Here is a 13865-nt window from a genome sequence, read left to right as displayed (position 1 = left end):
TTAATGTTGGTATTTTACCTTTGAAATTTTGAAATGAAAGCAAAACTTTGATCTCTTACCTTCAGTCCAACTATAATATTATTTCTAAAGCTTAGTGCAATTCCTACTCAAGTTGTTAACTGAAGACTGTAGCAGAAACCTAAGGTAATAGGATAAAATGAGAAAATCATCTTGGTTATAGTTTTACCAAGATGCCAGTCATTAAAGGATCAATTGACTGTGATAGCTAACTGTGCACTTAAACTCAGTTGGGAGAAATCTCTCAAGAGATTAATTTAGCACTATGTAATATCTGAGGAAAAATATTCCATTTTTTGTACACCTTTTCTGTCATAGATTGTGGCATCTAAGAACTGCTTTTTTTGCACGTTGGGAAGTTTATGTGATGAGCGGCTCTGGAATCAGGTGCCCTTTCTTTTCTACCCATCAAAACTCCTAAGTTACTGGACATTGGCCTAGGCAAAGAATTTATGACAAAGATCCCAAAAGGAATTGGGACACAAACCAAAATAGACAAATGGAACTTAAATGAAAAAGCTTCTACCCAGCAAAAGAAATTATCAGCAGAGAGTGAACAGAAAACCTACAGAATGGGAGAAAATATTTGCAAAATCTCTCAGAGATATTTGTATACCCATGTTCATAGCAATGTTATTCACAATAGCCAGATGGTGAAAGCAGCCCCAATGCCCATTGATAGATTAATGGATAAACTAAATGTGGTATATAGATGCAATAGAATATTATTCAGTCTTTTAGAAGGACAGAAATTCTGACACACGCTAAAACATGGATGAACCTTAAAGACATTATGCTAAGTGAAATAAGCCAGTCATGGAAGAACAGGTACTGTAGGTCACTTATGAAGTCTCAAGTTGTCAAACTTGTAGACACAAAGAATAGGATGGTGATTGCTAGGGGCTGGGGCGAGGGGGAGATGGGGAGTTGTTTAATGAATATCAAGTTTCAGTTTTGTATGAGTAAGGGAGATTGGTTGCACAACTGTGAGAATATGCTGAAGACGACTGAACCGTACACTTAAAATGGTTAAAGTGGTAAATTTTATGTTATGTGCTTATATCACAATTAAATACAAAAAATAAATTTTAAGACGTGAGTGGAAAAGTATATCTTACCATGTACCTGAAAGTGAAGGACCAGGAATTTTTTTGAATAGCACTAAAGACTATTACACCTTCTACAGTGATTGTTGTAAGGATAAATTGAAGTACTTACCATCATTATTTTAAGGATTAAATGATGACCCATGTAACACAGGAATGAAGAGGTAAATAGTGTTTGAAACAGCATTTCACAAATGTATTTTCTTAATATAAACACAAAGTTGATGAAGAAAAATTCTGTATACAATAGTGGCTGCAACACACTTTTGCAGTAAGACCAAGATAAACTTTGTCTTTTTAGGCTGCATAATACAAACCATAAAACGACAATTAAAAATTGTCAACTTATTTTTGCTTCAAGCAAAAATGAAAAAAAATATATGTTAGATATTTGGAAAATTCATGATCACTTAATTCTACTAGCAACATAAAACTTCAGAAATGGATGGAGTAGCTCCTTAGCTACTCTGTGTCAAAACTGGTATTTTGTTCCTTCCATGGTGACAGCTACTGTTTTGGATTGTATGCACTCTTAAGTAAATGCAGAAAATAACTTATAAAAATTTTGTAGAAATCTAGTCTATGAAAGTGGCTTTTCTTCCTTTCTAACAAGTCCAAATAAACATGTGTTGTACAGACTAAAAGTATAAGATGGAGGTAGATGTCTAATGATTATATAAAGAGCGGCAGGGCTCGGTGGCTCAGCCTGTAATCCCGTGCCTTTGGGAGGCTGAGGTGAGTGGATTGCCTGAGCCCGCGGGTTCGAGACCCGCCTGGGCAACGAGACCTCATCTCTACAATAAATCAAAAAAATCAGCCAGGCATGGTAGCACATGCCTGTAATTCCGGCTACTTGGAAGGCTGAGGTGGAAGGATCGCAGGAGCCCAGCAGGTCGAGGCTGCGGTGGCCGGGAGCGGCCACTGCACTCCAGTCTGGGCGACAGAGTGAGACTCCAACTCAAAAAGAAGAAAGAGCATGTACTTCATGAGCACAGATTGTGTCAGGTTTTATTCTAAGTTGGTTCCACATAGTATATAGTAAGTCAGGTTAACCCTTATAGCGATCCTGTAATTTCAATTATCATAGTTATCCTCAGTTGACAAATGAAAAAAATGGAAAAATAAGTTTAAGTTCCGTGCCCAAGGTCACATTGTAAATAGCAGCCAACTGCAAGATAGCCGCACAAATGTTCTCATCTTGTCATACATTATAATTCTTTTAATGTTTTCTCTATTTATTGATCCAAAGATTATAATCACATTTATGTTCTTTAACATGCTTTAGAGATGAAGAGAAGCCAAAGAACCCCATGGTAGAGTTGTTTTATGGAAGATTTCTAGCTGTGGGGGTGCTTGAAGGTATAGTCACACATTTACTTTTTATTGCAATTTAAGAAATATTATCCCTTAGTTCCTTTGTCTTGATAGTGACTATTTGCTGAATGGCTTTATTTTTAATTTAATTTACTCTGTCTTGTAGTTGCTCTTGCATTGCTACTGTTAACCATTTGCATATCACATAAAACCGAGTGAGTGAAAACAAAGTGTACAGAGTGTATAATCATATGCTAACTGATACCTCATTTTATCCTAATGTTCTTTCCCGTGAGAGAGCTTCAGTGATACTGTTTTACTGGAATACAGGGCTTAATGGGACAGTTGATAAATCCTTTGAAGATAATATTAGACATGAATACTGGGCTTAGTAAGTTGCCCACTTCTTCATGTTGAAAGCTGAATTTAGCAACTTAGCATAGTAAGGGTTTTATAGGCTTTTCATCGAATGTTTTTTAAATTCTGTAGATACAGTTTTCAAGAAAGGGTCACATTCTATCTTTTGAAAAATCAGTTAAGAATGATACTTCTCCATTTGTGCTAAATATGTGTTTCTTAAAATTTTGACTTAACCATTTTCTCTTTGGCCTTTCTAATGGGGAAGAAACTAGACTCATTAGATATAACTTTATATAATAATACTATTAAGTTCCAAATAATTAACTTCTGAACAGTTTTTTCTCAAGTGACCCAATGCATCAACCTTTGGAAGTCAGTTTTTCCAGATTACCTAGACTATAACAATTGAGAGATTTTTTTTTCTAGATCTTAAGTAATGGAGTCCCATGAAGTTTTGTTTGAATATAGTTTCATAATTTGGGATGCAGCAAAAGGCAGATACTAGCTCAGATGTCAGGAGTTTAGAAAGTCATTTTGTGGTGTCAGTACATTTTTATTTGCCTCATGCTAAATATTTTAGTGGAATATTTTGCATCGTACATTATGTGAGTCATCTGCCTATCATTTTGATTTTATTTGATGTGGAGCACTGTATTTGAAGCGGTGAGTTGGTCTAATCAGATTGTGACTGCGTGCTGTTTCTAATACCCTGTACAAACATTTTTGCCTGTGTTATATTGATTCCTAAAAGTGGTTGTTATTAAAATAATTAACCAGTGTTGAAATCTTTGTACTTAGTATGTTTTTTAAAGCTATTGTGTTATATATATGTGACTTTAATACATTTGTACATGAATAAGCTATGTCTTTGCTTCAGTAAGAATAATTTACAGTAAGTCCCCTACATACGAACCTTCAAGTTACCAACTTTAACCGTGCACACCTACTTTTTTATGTATTATTTCTCTCCACCAGGTGATAGCACAGCCCATTAAATACACACAATGCTATAGAGCCAATTGTGTCAGTTGGGTGCCTAGGCTAACTTTGTTAGACTTAAAACAAATTGGACTTATAAACGCACTTGGAGTACTTTCTTACCATTTTTTCATGTATCTTCTTCTTGTCATTTTAGATCTGTCCTTCTCCATTGGGGGGGATTCTTAGTTTGTTTACTAAAGAACTCCCACTGCAAAAGTTCCTCAACTGTTGAGAACTTCTAGTTCGCCTCTCCATTTTGATCCTCTCAGCCTAGTTCTGTACTTCACTTTCTTCTTTGTTCATCATTGAAGTCACTCTTATTAATACCTAAAACTCTTTGCCCCATTCTCTTCTGCACTATCACCCTGGCTCTTCTCTGACTCTCTTTAAGCAGTTAATCTTTTCTCCGCATGTCTTGAGTATCTGAATGTTGCTCAAGTCATGCAAATGGGCTAACTATAATTGGTCATGAATTTGAGTAATATTGAGCTTCACTGGTCCTGATCTTACAACCTAACTTGTTTTGTATGCTCACTGTCTTCTCTCCTATTTTCTGAAGTAACTACAGAGAGTGTCCCCCCCAAAAAATGTATACACATTTTAAGAAAGGAAAAAACACATTAAAATTGTAATACTCAATATATACTGATAGCAGAAGATGAATACAAGTCACATTTGACTTCTGCAATTACAAGAGTTGCTCAAAGTGAAAACAGTCAGCATCCAGACACTTTGGATTATGGCGAACATTTCTTAACATCTCTTAAAATGAGTGTACATTTTTTTGGCACACCCAGTATTTTTATCTTTTCTACTAATTTCAAATGTAACGTTTTTGCCTCTTCATTTTCTAAGGAAGATCTTACCTCAGATTACATAGATCTTCTGTGAAGTTAATGAAACTTAATCACAGGTTTTGCCCCAGGTCCTGAACCTAATTGTATGTTTGTAATTTTCTAGCTTTTTAAAAAACAACTTCTACAGATATATGAACCTCAGGCTTTTACATCTGTCACTACTTCCACTGTATCTTTTTTATCTGTCCCTATACATAATAATTATCTAGTTTTATATGCAAAGACTATTGATTTCATTTGCTCAGAATTCAATCCCATCATGCTGTCAGTCAGACCTTACTCCATTATCTTATTTCCTTCCTATATCTTGAGCTTCTCCCTCTCTACTTTCTTTCTCATCAATATTTAGACATTGTGTGGTATCTCACATCTTTTTTTTTTTTTTTTTGAGTTGGAGTCTCACTCTGTTGCCCAGACTGGAGTGCAGTGGCCGCTCCCGGCCACTGCAGCCTCGACCTGCTGGACTCCGGCGATCCTTCCACCTCAGCTTTCCGAGTAGCCAGAATTACAGGCTACCACGCCCAGCTGATTTTTTTATTTATTGTAGAGATGAGGTCTCGCTGCCCAGGCGGGTCTCGAATCCGCGGGCTCAGGCAATCCACTCACCTCAGCCTCCCAAAGGTGCGGGATTACAGGCTGAGCCACCGAGCCCGGCTGTATCTCACATCTTTAAAAATAAAGTTATCTCTTCCCATACTCTCAATTATTGCACTTAGTCTTATTCCTAAGCAGAATTAAGCCCCTTTGAAGAGAATTGGTTTCACCTGTTACTCCCCATTTGTTCAACCCACCACACTTTAACTTCTGGCCCCAGAAGTTATCTGAAAGCAATCTTGCTAAGGTTATTGATTTCTTACATAGGGACAAATCCATTGGATCCCCTTTAGCCTCCATATTGAATTCTTTAAACTGTTAATGCTGATGACTCTCCTTTCTTTTTCCTCTGTTTTATTATTCTTTCCTTAAAAACCTACTTCTCTGGCTTTTGTGACACCATATTCTTCTGGCTTTTTTCCTGCCTTTGTGGGTAATTCTTAGAAGTTGTATTTATAGTCTTTCCTGTTTGCATGTAAAAGTAGGAGATCCTTGGGACTTGGCTTAGGCCATTTTTTTCCCCAACTCATCCTCTCATTCATTGCCTTGATTTCCTATTAGCAGTAAGCCAGCTATTCTCCAGCAATTTATAACTTCAGACCAGAATATTAATCTTAGTTATAGATTCATATGCAACTGTGTCTTCAAAGTGAAATCTGTGGGCAATTCTGAAACAATAATTTTCTTTGCTACCTCAAAACTAAAAGAAAAAAAATCTCTACTCTTCAGTGGTGCCAGTGTCAGTACATAAAAATCTGTTTTTTTATGCTAGAAATTTGAATGTCATTTTTTTTCTGTTTTTATTTTAGATTTGGGAGTACTTGTGTATGTTTGTTAAATGGACATACTGTATAGTGGTGGGGACTGGCTGTCAGGTGGTCCATTCCCCAGATAATGAACATTGTATACAGTAGGTACTTTCTGAACCCTAACCCTCTTTCCTGCCTCCTCCCTCATTGGTGCCCCCAGGGTCCGTTATTTTCATCCTTGTGGCCATTTAACTCCCTCATATAAGTGAGAACTACATGTGTTTGGTTTTCTGTGTCTGAGTCTGTTCGCTTAAGATGATGATCTCTAGCTTGATCCATGCTGCAAAGGACATGATTTCACTCTTTTTTGTGACCACGTAGTATTCCATGGTATGTCTGTGTATGTGTGTGTATTCACACACACGTGTGTGTATATATATATATATATATATATATATATATATATTATATATATATGTAAGAGTAATTTTTTGTGGTTTTTGTATTGTTGATATTTGCCATTTAATATTAGAATATGTTTTTAAATAAATGTGGTCATGTTAAACATCATTTTAATGTGCATTTCTTGCTTTATGAGTTTTTTTTTGCTAATGACTTAATTACTTGCTGTTTATTTTATATGTATTTTAGACTATGGAAGTGATGTTAGACAGAAAGCAAATTTGAGCGATTTTCTTATTTGAGTTCAAAATGGTTGTTAAAGCAGCAGAGACAACTCGCAACATTAACAACACATTTGACCCAGGGACTGCTAACAAATGTACAGTGCAGTGGTAGATCAAGAAGTTTTGCAAAGGAGATGAAAGCCTTAAAGATGAGGAATATGCATAGTGGCCATTGAAAGTTGACAAGGACCAGTTGAGAGCAATCATTGAAGCTGATCTTCTTACAACTGCACAAGAAGCTGCAGAAGAACTCAACGTTGACCATTCTGCAGTCTTTTGGCATTGAAGCAAATCGGAAAAGTAAAAAAGCCTGATTAGTGAATGCCTCATGAGCTGACCAAAAGTCAAACAGATTATCATTTCAAAGTGTCTTCTTTTGGTCTATGCAACCATAATGAGCCATTTCTTGATCGGATTGTGACGTGTGACAAAAAGTGTATTATATATGGCAACCAGTGATGACCAACTCAGGGGCTGGACAAAAAAGAAGCTCCAAAGCACTTCCCAAAGCCAAACTTGCACCAAAAAAAGGTCATAGTTACAGTTTGGTGGTCTGCTGCTGATGTGATTCACTACAGCTTTCTGAAACCATTACATCTGAGAAGTATGCTCAGCAAATCCATGATATACACCGAAAACTGTAATGCCTGCAGCCAGCATTGGTCAACATGTCTTTTCCGTGACAACACTCTACCGCACATTTCACAATTAATGCTTCAAACGTTGAACAAAATGGGTGATGAAGTTTTGCCTTATCTTTTTTCACTTGATCTCTCGCTGACCATCACTTCTTCAAGCATCTCGACAAATTTTGCAGTGACAACGAACACTTCCACAACCAGCAGGATGCAGAAAATGCTTTCCAAGAGTTTGTTGAATCCCAAAGCACATATTTTTATACTACAGGAATAAACAAACTCATCTCTCATTGGCAAAAATGTGTTGATTGTAATGGTTCCTATTTTGATGAATAAAGATGTGCGAGAGCCTAATTATAATGATTTAAAAATCATGGTCCAAAACTGGAATTACTTTTGTGTCAATCTAATATATACATACAGACACACACACACACACCACATTTTCTTTATCTAGTTAATCATTGGTGGGCACTTAGGTTGGTTCCATGATTTTGCTATTGTGAACAGTACTGAAGTGAATATATAGGTACAGATATCTTTCTTATGTAATGATTTCTTTTCCTTAGGGTAGATCCCTAGTATTGGGATTGCTGGGTCAAAAATTAATTCAGTTTTTAGTTCTTTGAGCAATCTCTGTACTGTTTTCCACAGAGGTTGTACCAGTTTACAATCCCATTAACAGTGAATAAGAGTTTCTTTTTGTCTGAAACTGACCAACATCTGTTGTCCTTTTTACTTTCTAATAATAGCTATTCTGACTGATGTGAGGTGATATCTCAATTGTGGTATTAATTTGCATTTCTCTGATTAAGATTAGAGATGTTGGGAATTTTTTCATGTTTGTTGGCTGCTTGTATGTCTTCTTTTGAGAAGTGTCTATTCATGTCTTTTGCCCATTTTTTATGGGGTTATATGTTTTTTCTTGTTGAGTTGTTAGAGTTTCTTGTAGATTTTGGACATTAGCCCTTCGTCTGAGGTGCAATTTGCAAATTATCTCCCATTCAGCAGATTTTCTGCTCACTCTGTTGCAGAAGCTTTTAGTTTAATTAAGTCCCATTTGCCTATTTTTGTTTTTGTTGCAGTTGCTTTTGGAATCTTCATCATATATTCTTTGCCTAGGTTATGTCCATAAGAGTTTTTCCAAGGTTTTCTTCTAGAATTTTTAGTTTCAGGTCTTAAATTTACATCTTTAATCCATCTTGATTTAATTTTTGTATATGATGAGGGAGAGGATGGCCCTGTTTTTTCTTCCGCTATGACTATCCAATTTTCCCTGGTCCTTTAATTGAATAGAATGTCTTTTCCCTATTTATTTTTGCCAGCTTTGTTCAGGATCACTTAGTTGTAGGCATTTGGTTCTGTTTCATGGTTCTGTATTCTGTTCCATTGATCTGTGTATTCTTGTACCAATACCATGCCATTTTAGTTACTGTAGCCTTATATTATAATGTGAAGCCAGGCAGTGTGATCCCTCTGCACATTTTCTTTTTGCTTAGAATTGCTTTGGCTATTCGGGCTCTTTTTTGGTTTTTTATAAATTTTTTGATTGCTAGTTTTGTGAAGAACTAAGTTGGTATTTTGATCAGAATTGTATTGAATCTGTAGAATTGCTTTGGACAGTATGGTCATTTTAACAATATTGACTCTTTAAATCTATGAACATAACAATAGTCTGTACCCTCGAGCATTTGGGAGACAGAAACAAAAGCCACAGTTACAGCCTGGGGCAAATGATAGAGCTGAGGTGAGTTAACAGTGCGCCAGGCTGTGGTTCATCAGTTCATCATCTGAAGCATTATGTGTATCTGTTTTCTGTGTCTGTTTTCATTTTTTTTTTTTTTTTGCCAGAGAAAACTTTTATTCCCTCAGCCATTTTCATTTTTAAAACATTTCATACATGTAATGGGATATAGATGTGCATACACACGTACTGTATATATATATACATATACACACATACACTAAAGTATAAAGAGAAGTAATAATAATAATAATAGACTGTGTGCCTATCACCCACCTTATTGCCTTTCCTTTGAGGTATCTTGTGCCCTTCCCGAACCTCTCTCCCATTTTTCTTATAGAGGGAGCCCCCTTGCTAAACTTAGTGTGGACCATAGCCTTCCTGTCCCTTATCACCTCACTTCTGTGTATGTATCCTTAAAGAAAAATAAATGAAACTAAACTAAAAAATAATAATAATCCATGAACATGGGATGTTCTTTCATTTGTGTCATCTACAATTTATTTAACCAGTGTTTTGTAGTTCTTGTAGAGATCTTTCATCTCCTTAGTTAGGTGTATTCGTAGTCATTTTATTTTTTTGTGTGACTAGTGTGAATGGGATTAAGCTCTTGATTTGGTTCTCAGCTTGAGTATTGTTGATGTATAGGAACACTACCAATTTTTGTACGTTGATTTTTGTATTCTGAGACATTACTGAAGTGGTTTGTCAGATTGAGAAGCTTTTGGAAGAGTTAGGGTTTTCTAGGTATACAATCATGTCATTTATGAACAGGGATAGTTTGGCTTTTCTCTTTGCTGATTTGGATGCCTTCTGTTTCTTCGTCTTGCCAGATTGCTCATGCTAGAACTTGCAGTACAGTGTTGAATAAACAGTGGTGGGAGTGGACATCTCTGTCTTGTTCCTATTCTGAGGGGAAATGTTTTCAACTTTTTCCAATTAAATTTGATGTTGGCTGTGAGTTTGTGAAATATAGCTCCTATTATTTTGAGATATGTTCCTTTGATCCCTAGTTTGTTGAAGGTTTTTATCACAATGGGATATTGGATTTTATTGAATATCTTTTCTGTGTGTATTGAGAGGATAGTATGGTTTTTATTTTTGCTTCTGTTTATGTGATGAACGATGTTTATTGATTTGCAAATATTAAAACATCTTTGCCTCCCTGGAATAAAACCGTCTTGGTCATCGTGATGGATAATTTTTTTGATACGCTGTTGAATTGGGTTTGCTAGAATGTTATTAAGGATTTTTGCAAATATCTTCATCAAGGACATGGACTTGTAGTTTTCTTTCTTTGTTTTAGTCTTGCCTGTTTTTGGTATCAGTGTGTTACTGATTTTATAGAATGAGTTAGGGAGGAGTCCCTCAATTTTTTTGGAATAGCTTCAGTAGGATTGATATCAGCTCTTCTTTGTACATCTGGTAAAATTCAGCAGTGAATCTGTCTGGCCCTGAGCTTTTTTTCTTGGAAGATTTTTTTTTATTATTGCTTCTTTTTTATTGCTTGTTATTCGTCTGTTCATGGTATCCATTTTCTCCTGATTAAGTCTTGGGAGGTTGTATGTTTCCAGGAATTAATCCAGTTCCTCTCAATTTTCTAGTTTGTTGCCTTGGAGCTGTTCATAATAGTCCGTGATGATCTTTTTTATTTCTGTGGTAATGGTTGGTATATCACCTGTGACAATTAAGTTCACAAACTCATTCTAGGAAATGTGCTACATACCTCATTGTTGAATATCACTATGGTCACCTTTGAAGTACTCCTCTCGGGAAGCTATGCACCAGTGCTGGTACCTAGTCCACCTGTCAAAGCAATTTTGGAACTCTTTCTGGAATGGTCCTCAGAGCTGTTGTTGTATTACCCTTGATATCCTGAATGTCATCCAAATGTCTTCCTTTATTTCCTTTGTCTTCAGGTAGAGAAAAAAGTCACTGGGGGGGGCTAGATCAGGTGAGTAGGGAAGGTGCTCCACCACAGTTTACTGACTAAAACCTCCCTCACAGACAGTGCTGTATGAGCTGGTGCATTTTCGTGATGCAAGGGCTCCTTAGGGACCATTTTTGCACATAACTTTCTTGTGCCAAGATTATCAGTTAAGATTTTCCTGTTTCTCTATTGATGTTTATTTGATCTGTTATGCTTTTCACAGTGTGCTAACAATATTGACACACAATTTGATGAATTTTTGCAATGTTTTTGTCAGTTCTACTCTTCACTGGCTGTCCTGACCTCACTTCATCAGTGACGCGTTCTCTCTTCTAGGAAAAACGTGTAACCCATTTTACACTGCCATTTTCTTAATGGCATTATCCCCATAAACTTGGACTAACATGTCCCTAGTTTCACTACCATTCTTGCCAAGTTTAACAGGAAATTTAATGTTTGTTCATTGCTCTAATTTAAGCTCTGGCATCTTCGTGATGGCACACAAAACACACAACAATATTGAACACCACTCATCAAGATGCTGTCACACATTGACACAAAAACAACTGTGAAACACTGATATGCCGAGGTTATGAAAACTTACTGGGTTCTTTGTACAGTGCTCCTAATGTAAGCATATGGTGGCAAGTTTGTAAACCTAATTGTCAGATCTCGTATATGATTTAATTTATTTAAATCTTTTTTCTTGGTTAGTCTAGCTAGTAGTCTGTCAATTTTGTCTTTTCAAAGAAGCACTTTTTGGATTAATTGATTCTGTGCTTTTTTTTTTTCTCAATCTCACTTCGTTTTGCTCTGATCTTTATTTCTTTTCCTTTGCTGGGTTTTAATACTTTTAGAATTGTTGCTCTAGTTCTTTCTTATCCTGATGAACTTTGACAGCTGATCTGTATGAGTTTCTTTGATATGTTAACTGTGTATGTAGGCTTTCCCAAGTGTTGGTTGTAGCAGTGTGTGCTGGCTCACTGCTTCTTGTGAAGCTGGGGTGGTTGGAGGTCTCAAGAGGCTTAACTTGCTTCTTGGTGTGTGTTTATGTCAGCAAATTACCTGTTGCAATGCCTCATTCAACCTCCAGGCAAGCAAGTGGCACCTATGGGTAAGAGCTGGCTACTGTTGATGTGGATGGGTGTTTACTTGATCCTTGTTTACTGAAAGACGTGCTCTATCTTCTCAGCAGTGAGAAGTCTGTGGAGTGCTTTGTGGTCTGTTCTCCTAGTTCAGCCCTGGGGAGGGAGATCAAGATGGGTGAGGCCGAACCAGGCAGGCCCACCTATGGGTCCACTGATGTTAGGCACAGGCATCTGCTCTGAAGCTGGGTCTGGTATGTGGCCTCCTAGAGTCCAGAGGTGGGCCTTGGCGAGGTATTACGGGGCCTCTGCTGCATCAACTTCTCTGCCTGGGAATGAAAGGTTGGCTTGATCTTCTCATCTATAAGAGTGGGAGCTCCAGGTACCTGGGGATATGTCTGGACATTGAGCAGAGAGAGGAGAGCAGCACAGCCCCAGGGGAGGGGTGACTCAGGCTCCTACTTCAGTTTAACGGATGTAGTAGGGTGTGGAGCACAGGGGGTCTCCTTGCACAAGGATTACTGCCCAGGAAGGGTGGGGTGGGTTAGGCTCATAATCTGGGCGTGTTGAGGTGAGTTCTGCTTGATCCTTGGTACTAGGGGGGGCATACTTACCCAACAAACCAGAGGGACAGGCTGCTACTAACAGGAGAAGAGAATGGGAACATATTTTCCACTTCCTTATAGGGAAAAAAAAATGCCAGTCAGGAATCTTACATCCAGCCAACTAAGCTTCATAAATGAAGGAAAAATAAAGTCCTTTCCCAACAAACGAACATTAAGGGAATCTGTCACCACTAAACTGACCCAACAAGAGATGCTCAAAGGAGTTCTAAACTTGGAAATGAAACAACTCTTGCGATAAAGATCACATAACTACAAAGCTCACAGAGGCTATAAAGCAACTATACATTCAAATCCACACCCCGCACCCCCCCCCATTAATGCCTCCAGCCTGATTCCAGATGACAGAGTTGACCTTGGCATCAGGCCTTGCTACCTAGGAGAAACCACGGCTTCAGGAACTCTCCTGCCTCTCAGGCTACTGATTCAAGTACAAAGGGATGAAGTTCCTCCTGCTGGTCTCCAGCCACTTATACTGCTTTCCCAATTGTACATGAGTGGGGACCCTCCTTTTTCTCAGTATTGCTGGGGAGCATCACCCAACTGGTTCAGGAAGAAAGCTGGAGCTTTTGGCAGTGGTGCTCACTGCAGAGTTCCAGGTTGCAAAACTGACATAGCAACTCTCTTGCTCGGGGTGCAGGTTCTGTAGCATGGGAATGGGGACCTCTGCTAGACTCCTGTTGTCTAGGCTGGTATTCTGGGTATTCCCTGGTATTTCTGGGGCCCCTTGCCATAACTACCTGGAGGGGTGGGGCAGGATAGAACACCCAGACAATGACACACAGAGACTGATTCTGGGTCGCAGATCTGACCTTGGCAGCCTATCTCTTTTCTCAGGAGGGAAACTTAATTTTGGGGGATCCCTCACTGCTCTCAGTCTGTGGCTGGGATAAGCCCAGGTCTGAGTCCAAACCCTGGGGCAGTCACTACGCTACCCTCCCTGCTCCTGCTGTGAGGGCCCCCTTCTCCAGAGTGAGCTGCCTTGTCTCTGAGCAGAAACTGAAATGCCTGCAGTGGTTGTTGTTGCTGAGACACTGGTCTTGGCTCAAAAATGGCACCTTCCTTATCGTCCTGAATTTGGGAGAGCACCTTTGGCTTTACTGGTTGTCTTTCCCTCTTACCAGCTCCAAGACTGGGAAAAATGGGGTGTTCTCCTGTGGCCTGGGTTAAGCAGCTCCCT

General features: G+C 38.2%; 1 protein-coding gene across 1 annotated transcript in view; it reads left to right on the top strand.

Annotated features, from left to right (window-relative positions):
- The window catches only part of USP25 (ubiquitin specific peptidase 25), a 115086-nt gene that overhangs the window by 68375 nt on the left and 32846 nt on the right, over positions 1–13865 (top strand). The window contains exon 9 of the mRNA XM_021714742.1: positions 2410–2483. Within this exon, the coding sequence (XP_021570417.1) occupies positions 2410–2483 (74 nt within the window). The remainder of the gene's footprint in view (positions 1–2409; positions 2484–13865) is intronic.

This window comes from Carlito syrichta, unplaced genomic scaffold (assembly GCF_000164805.1).
Source record: "Carlito syrichta isolate Samal-C Ts95f unplaced genomic scaffold, Tarsius_syrichta-2.0.1 Scaffold97002, whole genome shotgun sequence".
In the NCBI taxonomy this organism is placed as follows: domain Eukaryota; kingdom Metazoa; phylum Chordata; class Mammalia; order Primates; family Tarsiidae; genus Carlito; species Carlito syrichta.
The sequence above is the reverse complement of the archived record's forward strand: the minus strand, read 5'-3'. Positions and strand labels throughout refer to the sequence as shown.